At 44.0% G+C, this 18,278-nt stretch overlaps 1 protein-coding gene across 2 annotated transcripts in view; it reads right to left on the minus strand.

The window, feature by feature from the left end:
* The window catches only part of LOC139420340 (sema domain, seven thrombospondin repeats (type 1 and type 1-like), transmembrane domain (TM) and short cytoplasmic domain, (semaphorin) 5A), a 185,538-nt gene that overhangs the window by 67,400 nt on the left and 99,860 nt on the right, over positions 1 to 18,278 (minus strand). For both annotated transcript variants that reach the window (XM_071170334.1, XM_071170335.1), the window contains 3 exons: positions 14,001 to 14,205; positions 9,245 to 9,452; positions 7,805 to 7,922 (listed from right to left, as the gene is read on the minus strand). In XM_071170334.1, the coding sequence (XP_071026435.1) occupies positions 7,805 to 7,922; positions 9,245 to 9,452; positions 14,001 to 14,205 (531 nt within the window). The remainder of the gene's footprint in view (positions 1 to 7,804; positions 7,923 to 9,244; positions 9,453 to 14,000; positions 14,206 to 18,278) is intronic.

Here is an 18,278-nt window from a genome sequence, read left to right on the forward strand (position 1 = left end):
TGCCTTTGTTTTGGTTTGTTTGTTTGTCAATTAGGGTGTGCAGGGTGAATACGTGGTCTGGAATATCTACAGCCTAAGAGATGGTAGTCATTTTTGTTGTGCCAGAACTTCCGAGGTTTTCCACTCCTCCTCCCCCAGCAGCCGCAGGTCACCCAGCCTTAGTAAACCCGCTGCCATCAGTCGCTTCTGCAGGGTGGCCGATTGAACCGATCTCAAAAGTATGACTGAATTGTGGAAGATAGGCTCCTCCCACACCGACAGCCCTTAGCAGCTGCAAGGCCCTCAGAACCGCAGAGAAAAAAATCAGAGAGACCTGCTGTACTCAGCCTCTCCAGCCTCATGAGGAAGATCTGCTAGTCCAACCCTAATCCACCAGCTCTCCTCGGCAGCACGCATGCTGGTTCTCTCCAGCCGACCTCAGTATGGTACAGAAGTCTCTGCGACGCCTATAGTCGGAATGCAGCCACCATGCTCTCCAATTCCACCAGGCCCTGTCCTCTTTCGTGAAGTGCCAGAAAAAAATCCGCCAGCTTGCGTTGCAGGTCTTCGATGAGACCGGCAGGGGGGGGGGTGGAGGACGGCCAGTTTATACCACAGGGAGGATGCTGCCAGGTTGTTGATTATCAGCACCCTCCCGCTATATAACATTTCGGACAGGAGCCACCTGGCCAGTCTTGACACCACTGCCTGTGACAGCCACTCCCAGTTCTTCTTGACCCACCTCTGTGAGCCCAGGTACACCCCCAAAATGTTAAGCCCTTCACAACCCCACTGCAAACCCCCTGGAAGCAGAGGGGGGGGGGGGGGGGGGCTATCCCTCCATGCCCCAAATAACAGAGCTTGCTCTTGCCCCAGTTCACCTTAGCTGACAAAGCTCCCTCGTACACATTCAGACTAGTCTCTAGTAGCTGCATATCCTGCCCATCCCTGCCCATCACAGAAACGTCATCTGCATACGCCAACATTGATATGCCTGTCCAGCACATTCCCTGCAGTCTCCTGCGTAGGAGGCCCAAAAAAGGCTCAATGGCTAGTGTATATAACTGCCCCGATAGATGGAATCATTGTCTGATGCCCCGTCTAACCCAGACTGGCCTACTGAGCCCCACTCCCACCTTGACCATACATGACGCCCCAGCATACAACATCTTCACACAAGAACCAAAAACCTTTCCCCAAACATCACATTAAACAGATTATCATGGTCCGCTCTATCAAAAGCCTTCTCTTGGTCTAAAGAGACCAGTCAGAGTTCACATTAGAAAGTCTTGATAAGTCTAACATGTCCCTTATTAAGGACAAGTTGTCCGCGATTGAGCGACCCGGTACGCAAAAGTCTGGTCCTTGTGTACTATAGAGTCTTTATTATTCTCCAGAATTTTTTCCTTCGACCCCCGGTGCTCGGCCGGGGGACATCTTGGTTATGGCCTCTGCCAGTTCATGGGGAATGTCCATTTCATCCATCAGTGCCAGAGAGAGCTTACAGAGTTCTGCAAACAAAACCTGACCACACATAGGATCACACAATTCTGCCCTATACAACTCAGTATAAAACTCCACAGTCCCCTCCCGCATCTCACCAACCACAGAGGTCATCCACCCATCCAACAGCCGTAGACAATGCATACCCTCGGCTTCACCGCTCTGTCTTTCCAAACCAAAAAAGAAGGAGCTGGGAGCATCCATCTCCTTGAGCATGGAGAACCTAGCTCTTACAAGTGCTCCCTTTGCTTTAACCTTGAAGAAACTGCCAAGGTCCCTACGTAATTCATCTAAATTAGCCTGGAGGCCTACATTGCCTTGCCACCCACACCAGCTCTACTTCCACTTCACTGATACTACGCTCAAGTTCCCCCAATACTCTCATAGCCTCTGAGGATGAGAGAGCTGTATACTGTTGACAGAAAAGCTGAATTTGGACTTTTCCCGCATCCCAAAATTGACTCAAACTCCTCTCTGTGCTGCCCACAACTTTCCCAAAAAGTCTGGAAACCTGAGCAAAAAGTGGCATCTTATAAAAGCTTTACATTAAACTTCCAATAGGATGCCTACAGAGGCCCTGGTTAAATAGACAGCTGAGCCACTGTTATGTGGTGATCCGAAAAACACACCGGGAGAATGGTAGCGCCCAACAGTCTATTGCTCTGTCTGGCTACTTTCACCCTAGTCCCAAAGACCTTCACCCATGTATGCTGTCTTGTGATGTCTAGATCTCCAAACATCCACCAGGAGCGAACTGCTTAATGATGTTGCTTATCACCCCCACTGAGCCTGAATGATGTTCCTCCCCATTTCTATCTTTCATAAAATCTATCGTACAATTCCAGTCCCCGCCGACCACCAGTATCTCCTCATGCGCTACCTGTGAGACTTCCTTTCTAAGACACCCAAACGACACCCTCTCGCTCCCTTTGTGAGGCACATGCACATTTATTAGGACAAAACCCCTGTTTTTAATTTCTGCTTCTACTACTTGTAGTCTACCCCTACACACCTCCTTCGAGGAACACATTTTTACAGTCAGATCCGGTGCAAACAGGACTGCCACCCCTGCACTAACATTTTCTCCATAGCTCAGCACACTTGTCCCTTTCCATCAGAGCCCCCAATTGACTTCATTCACAATTTGTTTAAATGTATTTAACCTTATTTAACTAGGCAAGTCAGTTAAGAACATATTCTTATTTACAATGATGGCATACACCGGCCAAACCCGGATGACACTGGGCCAATTGTGCTCCGCCCTATGGGACTCCCAATCACAGCTGGTTGTGATACAGCCTGGATTCGCACCAGGGTGTCTGTAGTGACGCCTCTAGCACTGAGATGCAGTGCCTTAGACCGCTGCGCCATGGGTGTCCCACGTCTCCGGCAGAAACAAAACCTGTACTATTTTTGTTTTACATATTCACCCAACACACTCCTGTTTCCCGCATCTCTGGCGCCATTTATATTGAGCGAGCCTACCCGAAGAGTCTCCATAAGAAGTGGGAGAAAAGCCAGCAGAGACAGAGACCAATTGTAAAGCTAAAAAAATCCCAGTGCCAGATAAGAACTATTCATCTAAAAAGCATCTGAAGGTAGACCCTTACGCATGGTTGTGACCCACTTCCTCAACCTAAAACGTTTGCTGGGTGAGAAGACACCATGCCCCTCATTTTTCATAGCATGTTGTACTGATCTTACAAAACTTTCCCGGGTCGCAAAAAAAGCTTCAAGATGAACCTTTTTCCCTTTAGTCTCATTCAGGAACCTTGGCAGTTCCCTCACTGTGTACTTTGACCCCTCTGCCTGACTGGCTGGCTGTCAGCTCTGGACCCATTGTGGAGGAGTCTGAAAAGAAAGCCTCCTCATTGTCCTCTTCCTCAGACTCATCTTCCTCCTCCTCATCTCCATCTCCCGTCCTGACCAGCTGCCCTTTATCTAAATTCGGAGCCTCCTCCCAACACCAGGCAAAGGATCCTTAGTGCCTTTGAACACACCAGCCTCTCCCCTCCCCTCCCACCTCCTTTCTTCTCCCCCCTTCTCCCCCCAACTGAAGACCATGATTAGGTCATTATTGGAGTCAGGTATACATGAATACATGGCCACCGTGACTGACCCAAAAGGAAATAAATCTTTGAAAGGTGTACAAACTCAGTGAGCATAGCCTTGCACAAGAAACGGGCAACCTCATTCTAAATACAACCTATATTTATGTTTATTTATTTTCCCTTTTGTACTTTAACTATTTGCACATCATTATAACATTGTACATAGTCATAATATGACATTTGTGTTAGCTGGTGCTGGGGCAAAACTGTGACACCAATCAAGCCCTCGAGGACTGGAATTGCCCACCCCTGATCTATAGCATGACTAGGCCCAGCCTCTGCTGCCTGCGTCTCATGGCTCCTGCACGTTGACCTCGATTTCCCCCACTGGTGGTTGTACCCTCACCATGTCTATGGCCTTTATGTGGGCGCTCTTATGTCCCAAATCCCCACACTCAAAGCACCGTAGACTATATGTGCTGGCAAACCCCGCATAGAGCCCCTCCCCATGCCTCATTTTAAATGCAAATTTAAATGTTGCTAATTGTTATTCAGAAACATGAACACTTGCCTCTGGAACGAAACAACATGCTTAAGAGCGTCTTCTGAAAACCTGCCAACAGTACACAAAAAATGCTAGCAAACTTACCAAACCAACTCGGCTCTTTCCGTATCTGATCATCCGTAATAAACTGAGGCAGATTCGCAACTACCACCCTAGTCGAAAGAGTCGAAAGAGGAGAAATCGGCACCAACACATCTCTTACAAATATTCCACTAGCAATCAGTATACCCAACAAATGTACTATTTTTATGAACACAACCACCTCTTTGTTCATTCTGGATGCGGAACTTATAAATTCAGCTCCTACCTTTTCGCCGACCGTGAGCAGAACCTCCATCTTAACTCCAATCTCAGGAACACACCTGAATCCATGCTGTAACAACAGTGTTTCTTCCGAGCTAGGCTGCGAAGCCATCGCGTACACCACACCGTTCAAAACCCCAGGAAACTAAAGCTCTGTCCTCTTCTTCCCTAACTTAAAAAAAACAAACAATGGGTACTAAACTAACAGTGCGCTAACCCTCCACCATAGAAAATAAAAATGTAAAGAAAAGAGCAAGGAAAAAATCAAGAAAATGCCTACTGTTTGCTGATGATCTAGTGCTTCTGTCCCCAACCAAGGAGGGCCTACAGCAGCACCTAGATCTTCTGGACAGATTATGTAAGACAAAAATAATGGTGTTCCAAAAAAGGTCCAGTTCCCAGGACCACGAATACAAATTCCATCTAGACACTGTTGCCCTAGAGCACACAAGACACTATACATACCTCAACCTAAACACCATAGGTAACTTCCACAAAGCTGTGAACAATTTGAGAGACAAGGCAAGAAGGGCCTTCTATGCCATAAAAAGCAACATACAATTCTACATACCAATTAGGAGCTGGCTAAAAATACTTGAATCAGTTATAGAATCCATTGTCCTTTATGGTTGTGAAGTCTGGGGTCCACTCACCAACCAATAATTCACAAAATGGGACAAACGCCAAATTGAGAGAAAGTATGCAGAATTCTGCAAAAATATCCTCTGTGTACAACGTAAAACAACGACTAATGCATGTAGAGCAGACTTAGGCCGATACCCGCTAATTATCAAAATCCAGAAAAGAGACGTTAAATTCTACAACCAACTAAAAGGACAACAACAAAGCCATCACCTTCAAAGAAATTCACCTGGAGAAGAGCCCCTTAAGCAAGCTGGTCCTGGGGCTCTGTTCACAAACACACCCCACAGAACTCCAGGACAGCAACACAGGTAGACCCAACCAAATCAATAGAAAATAAAAAAGATAATTACTTGACACATTGGAAAGAATCTACGGAAAAAAAACAGAGCAAACTAGAATGCCATTTGGCCCTAAACAGAGAGTACACAGAGGCAGAATACACTGTGACTGACCCAAAAGGAAGGAAATATTTGAAAGGAGTACAAACTCAAGAACCGGTGAAGAACAAAACATAATTCTAAATACAACCTATATTTATGTTTATTTATTTTCCCTTTTGTACTTTAACTATTTGACATCATTATAACATAACATAGTTATAATATGACATTTGAAATATCTTTATTATTTTGGAACTTGTGTGAGTGTAATGTTTACTGTCCATTTTTATGGTTTATTTCACCTTTGTCTATTATCTACTTCACTTGCTTTGGCAATGTTAACTAATGTTTCCCATGCCAATAAAACCCTTCAATTGAATTGAGAAAGGCAGAGAGAGAGAGAGAGAGAGAGAGCTATATTGCATATCTATTAGAAGATATTAACATCCTCTTTTATTGTAGGACTGATAAATAAGTGCGTAATCTGCTAATGAAATTAAAGGTTAGAATAGAGGGATGGACAAAAGAGTGATATTTAGCTGCCGTGGCAAGGGGAGCTAGATAAAACAATTGTTTGTGAAAAAAAAGTGGGGAACATACACTAGGGAACATCACATCAATAATAATGTATAATTTCACGGCCTCAGTGGAATTGTATCAGCAGACATTTCCATTGTTTCTCACTTATAAGATGAAGTGCATTGTTTTGTTCTTGGGTCTGAAATGTGCTGTAGAGGGGGAAGGAACAGAATGCTTCCATTCTATTTCAGTTCCATTTGTACTTTTAATGCCTAAAAGACACATTCGGTGAGCATGGTGACTAAGATTTATTTTACTTCACCAAAAACACACCTCTTTTCAATATTGTTTATTTCCACAGGGAGTCCAGTCCCAAACACCAGATGGTTTTGTGAATAGGTTGGTAGAGCTGTCTCCTTTCTACCTACTCACTGTGGTACACGTTACACCTTGGAACAAGATCCTATCCAAATCTTAACCACAAAAACATGTAAAATACAGTATGACTTCATCCCTCCTCTAAGTTATTTGAAAGTTCAGTTCCATGTTGAAGAAAACCATGTTAATCCCAAAAGCCGATTATTGTAATGTATGGGAAATAAATCTACGCAGCTTCACAAAAGCGTCATTGACTTTACAGTCATTTTGTCCCCAGTATTCCAGTCCTGTCCAACAGTTACGTGCATTTGGACTGCCAGACGTCAGTCTGTTGTAATAGCCATGGAAGTCCTACAATAATAACCAAATGGATCACAGTTTGTCTGGGCAACACAGGACTCCATTGTTCCGCTGGCCATCAGGTCGTTATTGGAGCAGAATTCATTCTCATTTCCAATGATTTAACTGGCTACATAAAGGTTACATAAGCAAATGCACGCTCCCTTCTTGTCTTTGGCAGTTGTGTCTGAGCAAATAACAGGCGCTAAGAATAGCCAGAGCACAGGCGACGACACCAGAGAACAGGCGACGACACCAGAGCACAGGCCACGACACCAGAGCACAGGCCACGACACCAGAGCACAGGCCACGACACCAGAGCACAGGCCACGACACCAGAGCACAGGCCACGACACCAGAGCACAGGCCCCAACACCAGAGCACAGGCCACGACACCAGAGCACAGGCCACGACACCAGAGCACAGGCCACGACACCAGAGCACAGGCCACGACACCAGAGCACAGGCCACGACACCAGAGCACAGGCCACGACACCAGAGCACAGGCCACGACACCAGAGCACAGGCGATGACACCTGTAATAGTGTCTGTAACCTTCACTGTCTTTTAGTTGACTATTATGTCATCAGAAGGAGACAGCCAGTGTTCTCTGATCAGTAGAGAGTGCCCCTTAGGTATGTCGGTGAACTTTAAAGATTCTGAATAAGTAATGCTTTGGTATGTGTGTGTGTGTGTGTGTGTGTGTGTGTGTGTGTGTGTGTGTGTGTGTGTGTGTGTGTGTGTGTGTGTGTTAGTGTGTGTGTGTGTGTGTTTGTGTGTGTAGGTGTTCGCCAACAAATGCAGTGGGCTGTCTAGTAGTGCCAAATAACCTGTTGAACAGGGAAACCACATACAAGACTAGACCAGCACTCAACACTGCCAATGGTCACTGCCCCAGAATGGAGATCTGTCAGATACACGTCAATTACCGTTTCATTAAGCGGGGTCGCCGTGAAATCAATCCCCCGGAATTGGGAGTGAACAGAATGAATGGGGCGAACTGTTGCGAATTAGCTAATGATCGCGAAGACAGAGGAGATTGATTGAGGCTTTGCTGGGGAGAGAATGCATTTCTCTTTGTGTGTGTGTGTGTGTGTGTGTGTGTGTGTGTGTGTGTGTTACAGTGCATTCTGGGTACTCACAGGGCACTTAGTGATGCTCTGTTCCCATTGGCTCATGCTGACGCTCTCCTCCAGTGTGGTGCACTTCCTCAACATCAGGTCCCAGCCACAATACGGGTCCCTCGCACCCACACACGCCCTGACAGAGAAGAGACATATTGACTGATTAATTGATTCATATATTAATTAATGAGAGAAAAGGCGAGAGGGTGTGAAAAGGTTAGTCCTCAGTCATGTTCTGATCTGTAAACTTTTTAGGAATAAGCAAGACTATCACAAACTATTATCACAGTACAGATTTGTAATGGGACCAGTCTAATACCAGCTCAATCCCCTTCTGGCTTTTCCAGGTCTCTGTTTAGGAGGCGTAGAGGTTTCCAGCACAATAAAGTACCTGATGTCTCTCTTCTGTCATGCAAATAAGAGAACCGTGTCACAACCTACACTCATCTCTGAGACATAGACAGATGGTATTAGCTATAGTAATAGTCTGTTGAATATAATAGTGATAGATTGTGTACTGACACACACTCGCTCGTCTGTCAGAAGAGAAAAAAATAACAGTTTATAATCTACTCAACTGACCCAGGTGTTACCCTCCATCTCTAAATCTAAACCAGAGAATAACTTATGTCTATGTGAGATGAAAATTGTAGATTGGTTTTCACCTATTTGCTGTGGTTTCTCCAAATCTCTTCATTGGAGTCTGTCTTTGTAAATCATGCATTGCGCTCAAAATGGCACCCTGTTCCCTATATAGTGCACTACTTTTGACCAGAGCCCTATCAAAAAGTAGTGCCTTAAATAGGGAATAGGGTGCCACTTAATACACAGTACGTCTCTGTGAATCACGTGTCTACTGTTATCCTTGGCACTGTGTTCATATCCAGGCCTCTGCTCTGAACGATCTGGTGCCACTGTCAGAAACTCAATATGTCTCATTAACATACTCCCACTACAATAGCCACAGCAGCTGAGGGGACAAGAAGGCAGACCAACACTATATTACATTGGCATCATGCCAGGCCCACTATAATTGGATTAATTAACAAGTAATTAGCTTGTAACAACTATGAAACTACATGCAGTTGTGGAGAAGTAGTGTATGTGTGTGGGTCTGTGGGTGGGTCTTTGTCTGAAACCTAATCTCTGGTGGACAGATTCTCATGGACAGATGAAACGTTGAGAATCTGTCAAGGCACACGTATAATTATGTGATTACGAGCAGCAGTAGTTTCTGGTTTTCGGTTTTTGTGATTGATTATTTGGATGAATCAGGATTGAGCAAAGGTGGTGCTTAAGCTCCATAAAATAATATTCTTGGTCACCTGGATTGCACAGCTTTGATACTTAGGAGGTTGTGTGTGTGTGTGTGTGTGTGTGTGTGTGTGTGTGTGTGTGTGTGTGTGTGTGCGTGTGTGTGTGTGTGTGTGTGTGTACACGTCTGTGTGTACTACTCACTCTCTGGTCTTGTGGAAGTTGCATCTCATCAGTGGTATCTTGATGACCTGGTCTCTGACCCCGACATACAGCTCACTGCTGCTGTGAAGGATCAGGAGGCTTCTGATTGGTTGTCTCCTCCTGGGCGGAAACAACTCAATCTCATCCAATAGACAGCTGCCCATGGACTGGTTCAGAGGAGACAGGACCTTACGGATGGTTCCATAATCTGGAGAGGAGAGAGTAGCAGAAGGAGGTAGATAAAAAAAAGAGGGAACATTTCTGTCTCATATGTATTAAACAGTATTCTTCTTTTTCAAAGGGAGTGGATGAGGGAAAGGAAGTCACCATTGACTCCACATTTGGCAAAGTTGCAACATCCCCAATCAACTACAATAGCTTACTCCCACTGGAAAAGTACACTACATGACCAAAAGTATGTGGAAACCTGCTCGTCAAACATCTCATTCCAAATATTAATATGCATTAATATGGGTTGGTCCTTCCTTAACTGCTATAACAGCCTCCACTCTTCTGGGAAGGCATTCCACTACATGATGGAACATTGCTGCCTGGACTTTCTTACATTCAGCCACAAGAGCATTAGTGAGGTCGGGCACTGATGTTGGGCAATTAGGCCTGGCTCACAGTCGGCATTCTAATTCATCCAAAAGGTGTTCGGTGGGGTTGAGGTCAGGGCTTTTTGCAGGCCAGTCAAGCTCTTCCACACTGATCTCGACAAACCATTTCTGTATGGACCTCGCTTTGTGCATTTTGGGGCATTGTCATGCTGAAACAGGAAAGGGCCTTCCCCAAACTGTTGCCACAAAGTTGGAAGCACAGAATCATCCAGAATGTCATTGTATGCTGTAGTGATTTCCCTTCACTGGAACTAAGGGGCCTAGCCCTAACCATGAAAAACAGCCCCAGACTATAATTCTTCCCCTAACAAACAGTTGGTACTGTGCATTCGGACAGGTAGCGTTCTCCTGGCATCCGCCAAACTCAGATTCGTCCATCGGACTGCCAGATGGTAAAGCGTGATTCAGCACTCCAGATAACTAATTTCCACTTCTCCAGAGTCCAATGGCGACGAGCTTTACACCACTCCAGCCGACACTTGGCATTGCGTATGGTGATATTAGGCTTGTGTATTAGGCTGCTCGGCCATGGAAACCCATTTCATGAAGCTCCCGATGAACAGTTCTTGTGCTGACATTGCTTCCATAGGAAGTTTGGAACTCGGTAGTGAGTGTTGCAACCGAGAACAAAATATTTTTTACAGGCTACGCGCTTCAGCACTCAGGGGTCCCGTTCTGTGAGCTTGTGTGGCTTATCACTTCGCGGCTGTACCGTTGTTGCTCCTAGACATTTCCACTTCACAATATTAGCACTTACCGTTGACTGGGGCAGCTCTAGAAGGGCTGAAATTAGTCTAACTGACTTGTTGGAAAGATGGCATCCTATGACGGTGCCATGTTGAAAGTTACTGAGCTGATCAGGTCATTCTACTGCCAATTTTTGTCTATGGAAAATGCATGGCTGTGTGCTCGATTTTATACAACTGTCAACAACGGATGTGAATGAAATAGCCTAATCCACTAATTTTAAGTGTTTTTAGACATGCTAAACTGCCATCATAGGAAGTCTTGATTTACAGATTAGGTCAGCATTTAACAGATGACCTCTGTGGTCCAATACTGTAATGTTTCATGCAGATTGCCTCCATTCAATTCCATTTATTCTTGGCACGAATGGGAACATCCCATGTGATTGCATAAGATACAGAATTTGGAGGCAACTCAAGCAAACATCGTCAATTATACATGTATTCCCTGTGGGGAGGGGAATGTAATTAGATCTAAGAAAGTTGAATTCCTATTCCCGAAAACAAAGCTTCAAGGTGGTAAAATACAAAAGTACAGTCCTGCCCCGAAGTAGTTTTTCACTGCGGCAGCAATGGATGTTTTATAGATCTGTAGGGAAACTGATATCCGAGATACTCAGAAATTGATGACTACACTTGACTAAAAGCTACAAGCAAAGAAATGTTGGAAATAGTTTAGTTCAACATGCTACAATAGTGTTAGCGTTCATGGCTTGATCCTGCCTAAAAACAGTTTGTTTTGTCTATTTTATACAAACAGGAATTAAAGAGGATTTGTGTGGTTTACAAAGCCAAAAGTTGGAAAAAAATTGTACGCCACTACCTAGTTGTTCGGCCCTCTAGTAAAACAATCAGGTACCAGAGCATGGTCCCAATCAGAGCAGTGCACTAGAGCGCTAATAGCCAGTGATGAGCTACAGTGGGGCAAAAAAGTATTTAGTCAGCCACCAATTGTGCAAGTTCTCCCACTTAAAAAGATGAGAGAGGCCTGTAATTTTCATCATAGGTACACTTCAACTATGACAGACAAAATGAGAAAAAAAATCCAGAAAATCACATTGTAGGATTTACTTATGAATTTATTTGCAAATGATGGTGGAAAACAAGTATTTGGTCACCTACAAAAGTTTATCTCAATACTTTGTCATATACCCTTTGTTGGCAATGACAGAGGTCAAACGTTTTCTGTAAGTCTTCACAAGGTTTTCACACACTGTTGCTGTTATTTTGGCCCATTGCTCCATGCTGATCTCCTCTAGAGCAGTGATGTTTTGGGGCTGTTGCTGGGCAAAATGGACTTTCAACTCCCTCCAAAGATTTTCTATAAGAGATCTGAGATCTGGAGACTGGCTAGGCCACTCCAGGAACTTGAAATGCTTCTTACGAAGCCACTCCTTCGTTGCCCGGGCAGTGTGTTAGGGATCATTGTCATGAACCAGCCACGTTTCATTTTCAATGCCCTTGTTGATGGAAGGAGATTTTCACTCAAAATCTCACGATACATGGCCCCATTCATTCTTTCCTTTACACGGATCCGTCGTCCTGGTCCCTTTGCAGAAAAACAGCCCCAAAGCATGATGTTTCCACCCCCATGCTTCACTGTAGGTATGGTGTTCTTTGGATGCAACTCAGCATTCTTTGTCCTCCAAACACGACAAGTTGAGTTTTTACCAAAATATAATAATAATTTTGGTTTCATCTGACCATATGACATTCTCCCAATCTTCTTCTGGATCATCCAAATACTCTCTAGCAAACTTCAGATGGGCCGGGACACGTCTGGCACTGCAGGATTTGAGTCCCTGGCAGCGTAATGTGTTACTGATGGTAGGGTTTGTTACTTTGGTCGCAGCTCTCTGCAGGTCATTCACTAGGTCCCCCCGTGTGGTTTTGGGATTTTTGCTCACCGTTCTTGTGATCATTTTGACCCCACGGGGTGAGATCTTGCGTGGAGCCCCAGATCGAGGGAGATTATCAGTGGTCTTGTATGTCTTCCATTTCCTAATAATTGCTCCCACAGTTGATTTCTTCAAACCAAGCTGCTTACCTATTGCAGATTCAGTGTTCCCAGCCTGGTGCAGGTCTACAATTTTGTTTCTGGTGTCCTTCGACAGCTCTTTGGTCTTGGCCATAGTGGAGTTTGGAGTGTGACTGTTTGAGGTTGTGGACAGGTGTCTTTTATACTGATAACAAGTTCAAACAGGTGCCATTAATACAGGTAACGAGTGGAGGACAGAGGAGCCTCTTAAAGAGGAAGTTACAGGTCTGTGAGAGCCAGAAATCTTGCTTGTTTGTAGGTGACCAAATACTTATTTTCCACCATCACTTGCAAATAAATTCATTGAAAATCCTACAATGTGATTTTCAGGATTTTTTTTCTCATTTTGTCTGTCATAGCTGAAGTGTACATATGATGAAAATTACAGGCCTCTCTCATCTTTTTAAGTGGGAGAACTTGCACAATTGGTGGCTGACTAAATACTTTTTTGCCCCACTATATGTCTGCTAGCCATTGCTAATGGCCTGACACTGGTTCAGATGTTTTCATTAGGGTCTGGTTAGCATCCAGAAACTTGTTTGCTCTGTGTGAACCCACCGATCTCATTGCCGCATTGATCACACAGACACACTCACGCACGTATAAGCACACATCCACACACAATGAGAGTGGAGATACACACACTCACTCACTCATGCACATACGAATACACACAACCACAATGGGAGCAATGTTTTGTTAGCAGGACCGTCAGACAGACAGAAATGCCCCAGGGCTAGTGATGCAGAACAGGTGGAGGAGGGATCCAGAAATAACAGGGGCACAGAATGAGACAGAGCATGGCTGTATAATCCAGCAGTGTAAGAGGAGGTTAAGCCTTCCAGTCTGGTTGCTGTGTTACATACTTCCTGTCCTCTGTCTGGTTGCTGTGTTACATACGGTACCTGTGTTTTTCTCATTACCGCCATGCTTCCCCTTGACAGGCGACTGGTTGCAATTTCATGGTGTTTAACATCTCTCAGTGAGGGATTGAGTGTGGGGAAAAGGATATTGTGTGTGTCTGGGGCGGGGGGGGGGGGGTGAGTCTGCTGGATGTGCAAGGTTGTGTGCGTGTGTAAGCTTGTGTGCCTCTGTGTGTGTGTGTGTGTGTGTGTGTGTACTGCTGCATATGGAGGACACATGGCAGTTCATTGCAATCCCATTAATGTCAGCTGAATGAAAGCTTTGATGTCTCCTCAGAGCTTCACATCTAATGCCTTCATTCACCTTCCTGAACCACTCCACCATGTGCAGAGTCAAAGGGCTAGGAATCACACACACACACACACACACACACACACACACACACACACACACACACACACACACACACACACACACTCCAAATGTACCTGTGGCCAGGTAGATGATATGGAACAGCATGTCTTTGCCCTGCACCACGTCCACAGCTACATGGGAGAAGCGGATATTATCTTCCATAAAGTAAGGGACAGGCTGGACCGGCTGAACCACCTCATTCATCAGCAGGAACTTCTGGGCATCCTGCAGGTTCCTCTCTGTCAGATTCACGTAGGAGCCGTAGTCTATGGTACCACACTCGAGGGAGAAAGAGAGGGACAGAGATCATTTATTTGTGCTTCCCATGACTGTGTTTTTGTATTTTAATGCAATATATACAGTACCAGTCAAAATGTTTGGACACACCTACTCATTCCAGGGTTTTTCTTATTTAAAAAAAACAATGTTCTACAATGTAGAATAATAGTGCAGACATCAAAACTATGAAATAACATATATGGAATCATGTAGTAACCAAAAAAGTGTTAAACAAACAAAATATATTTTATATTTGAGATTCTACAAAGTAGCCACCCTTTGCCTTGATGACAGTTTACAGATCTGAGGAAGTGACTACTTTTTTGAAACTATTGGATTGGCTGCCTTCAACTAATGGCAGGGCTGTATCTGGAACTGCACGTTGAAGATAGAAATATAAGGAATAGAGCACACACAATCTCCTGTACTATTACAATTTATCTGAGAGTCTTATTGGATCTACACAATACATTTATTTCTGAACATTTTGTAAACGTTCATTCTCCTGAATATCCATTGCCCCAGTTGTACAATCAAATCAAACCAATGAATTTTGCACACAAAAGTATAAATAAGTTGTGATGCTCAACTACGGACTCTTCCAACATGCCACTGAAAAGTTTGAAAGCTGCAATTAATTGTATGATACCTGAAAATACTGCAGAGTAATTCAAATCCATTTGCAAACATTGGAAACAGCAAGTTGGATGCTTAGCAAAAACAACTTTGAACCTCTTTGTCCATCTGAGGGTAAATGTTCTTGTTACGAACACACACACTTGACCATCTTTAAAGGGATAGTTTAATCAGACTAAAACAAAAGATTTTCCACCTACCTTGGCTGCAGTTGATTCATGAGGGCAGTTTTGGGATATTTAGTTTCCTTTTGACACTCAATAGCCATCATTTGTTATGGTTAGCGCTCTCAGTTTAACATTCAACTGTTCTTGTGCCTAAGTAATAAACCTGTAATTACTTTTGGACCAACATTTTATTAGCATGTTGTTACATAATACTTTTGCAATTGCATTTTAATTGCATAGAAATGAGCTGAGAGTTTTTTGTAACTACTGCACACAAGAGGAATAGTGACTATTCCTTATTCTACTTATGTAATAACTCCATTATCATGCAAGTCCTATGTAACAACAATGTTGCTATTGTTAAAATCCCAAAGTTGCTACACAAGAACCTGATGCCAAGTTTTACTGTATTACCGTATGTCTCACTCATTGTGAAAATGTATTTGTTAGCCATTTTGAAGCTGCAAAAGTGGTCTACTCTAATGTTGAGGTGATTCCATGTCCCTCATATATTTCATTCTAGACTATAAACTATATTAAGATTAATATCTAAGAGCCCCCTAAACCACATGCTTATGATAATATATTTAGACTAATTGAACTAAACTGTTGTAGCTTTTTGGCAGCCATCAAAAATACATGTTTTTGCTTATAAATAATTGCATTTATTAAAATATCTTAAAATATTTTGGGGTTTTCTGAGACATATTCCAATACTTTAATATTATGTTGTTTTTCTGAGACCTGTACTTGAATATTAAAGAAAATATTTGCCTTTTAGTTGAAATGTCATAACCTATATTTAACGACCTTGAGTTTTTGAAAACGTAGTATTTTCAAATGAACTACAAAACATAACTATTTTCTACCCAGGTCTGGTACTAACTGTATAATATAGTGAGATATGCATGTAAAATATATTATAACAACCATTGGGAAATCATCAATAAGAGTTTTGTGCAAAACACATAAATCTCCCTCTGACAATGAGTTAAACAATGAATTCATTTTGCATTTAAAAGTGAGAGATGACTATCTGCACTCAGACACACCCACCCCAGTCTGATGGTATATTAACTGTTAATACACAGCAACATGATTCACCATGATCTATGACTACTGGATCAATTCATACAGTTTAAGAGAAGAGGGAGATATTTCTCTAGACAGATAGATCATTAACCATTCAATCAATGGCGAGGGTGTGTGTGAGTAATGATTTCACAGGAAGTTGGGGAAAGATCCACATTGCGGTGTGTATGTATGTGTGTGTGTGAGTCTCTCTCTCACTCTGTGTGTGTGTGTGTGTGTGTGTGTGTGTGTGTGTGTGTGTGTGTGTGTGTGTGTGTGTGTGTGTGCGTGTGTGTGTGTGTGTGTAGGGTGCTAGATATATGGGTAGGCCATTTTACATCAATGCAGGGCTGCCATAAATCCAAAGCTCGTAAATCGAATCCTCTAACATTGACAAATACTTGATGAAGATGTCACCCCAACCTAGATAAAGTGTGCTGTGCTCCAACAGTGAAATGTGTGTGTGTGTGTGTGTGTGTGTGTGTGTGTCTGTATGTGTGTCTGTATGTGTGTGTGTGTGTGTGTGTGTGTGTGTGTGTGTGTGTGTGTGTGTGTGTGTGTATGCATGTGTATGTATGTGTGTGCGTGCGTGTGTCAAATGGTGCAGCTCAGAGCAATTCCCCCTTAGCTTGGAAAAGGCTGGTTTTTACACACACACACACACACACACACACACACACACACACACACACACACACACACACACACTTTATCCTCTCTAACAGGGCCCTGTGCAGACCTACACAGCCACAGTGGGCAGGGCAAGGCTTTGGTCAGATACTACAAGCCAGAGGAAATTGGTTTCCATCCAGGCAATTTCTCCTAGCCTCAAGTGACTGGAATCTGTGTGTGTGTGCGTTTCTTCATGTGCAAATATGTGTGTCTATCAAGCGTAAAACTCGCTGACCAAGTTCACCTTAGGCTTTTGGTTACATGAGTGATATGGAACATGTGTGTGTGTGTGTGTGTGTGTGTGTGTGTGTGTGTGTGTGTGTGTGTGTGTGTGTGTGTCTGTATGTGTGTCTGTGTGTGTGTGTGTGTGTGTGTGTGTGTGCGCCCTCCACTGGCTCGCCCAACCCCCTGAGAAAATGAAATCATATTCAGACTGCTGTGTGTAGATTAGGTCATATGCTAAGCCTGCTAGCCCTGAGAGCTGCTAGCCCTGCTCCTTGGTCAAATTAATCCATCCACCTGAAAGATCATCAAGATCATTACCTTGTACATTACCTTGCACGGGGAACAACAAAAGGACACTCTAAAATGTACAGTTTTGTCACACTACACAATGCCACAGATGTCTCAACTTTTGAGGGAGTGTACAATTGGCATGCTGACTGCAGGAATGTCCACCAGAGCTGTTGCCAGATAATTTAATGTTCATTTCTCTACCAAAAGCCGCTTCCAATGTCGTTTTAAAGAATTCGGCATTATGTCCAACTGGCCTCACAACCACAGACCACGTGTAACCACGCCAGCACAGGACCTCCACATACGGTTTCTTCACGAGCGGGATCGTCTGAGACCAGCCACCCGGACAGCTGATGAAACTGTGGGTTTGCACAACTGAAGGATTTCTGCACAAACTGTCAGAAACTGTCTCAGGGCTCGCCGTCATCACTAGGGTCTTGGCCTGACTGCAGTTCGGCGTTGTAACCGACTCCAGTGGGAAAATGCTCACCTTCGATGACCACTGGCACGCTGGAGATGTATGCTCTTCATGGATGAATCTTGATTTCAACTGTACTGGGCAGATGGCAGACAGTGTGTACGGCGTCATGTGGGTGAGCGGTTTGCTGATGTCAACGTTGTGAACAGAGTGCCCCATGGTGGCGGTTGGGTTATAGTATGGGCAGGCATAAGCTATCAACAACAAACACAATTGTATTTTATGAATGGCAATTTGAATGCACAGAGATACTTGGGCCCATTGCCGTGCCATTAAGCCGCCACCATCACCTCATGTTTCAGCATTTTAATGCACAGCACCATGTAGCAAGGATCTGTACACAATTCCTGGAAGCTGAAAATGTCCCAGTTCTTCCATGGCCTGCATATTCACCAGAAATGTCCCCCATTGAGCATGTTTGGATGCTCTGGCTCGACATGTACGACAGCGCGTTCCAGTTCCCATTTATATCCAGCACCTTCGCACAGCCATTGAAGAGGAGTGGGACAACATTCCACAGGCCACAATCAACA

The sequence above is a fragment of the Oncorhynchus clarkii genome, chromosome 11 (genome assembly GCF_045791955.1).
Source record: "Oncorhynchus clarkii lewisi isolate Uvic-CL-2024 chromosome 11, UVic_Ocla_1.0, whole genome shotgun sequence".
Classification (NCBI taxonomy): Eukaryota; Metazoa; Chordata; class Actinopteri; order Salmoniformes; family Salmonidae; genus Oncorhynchus; species Oncorhynchus clarkii.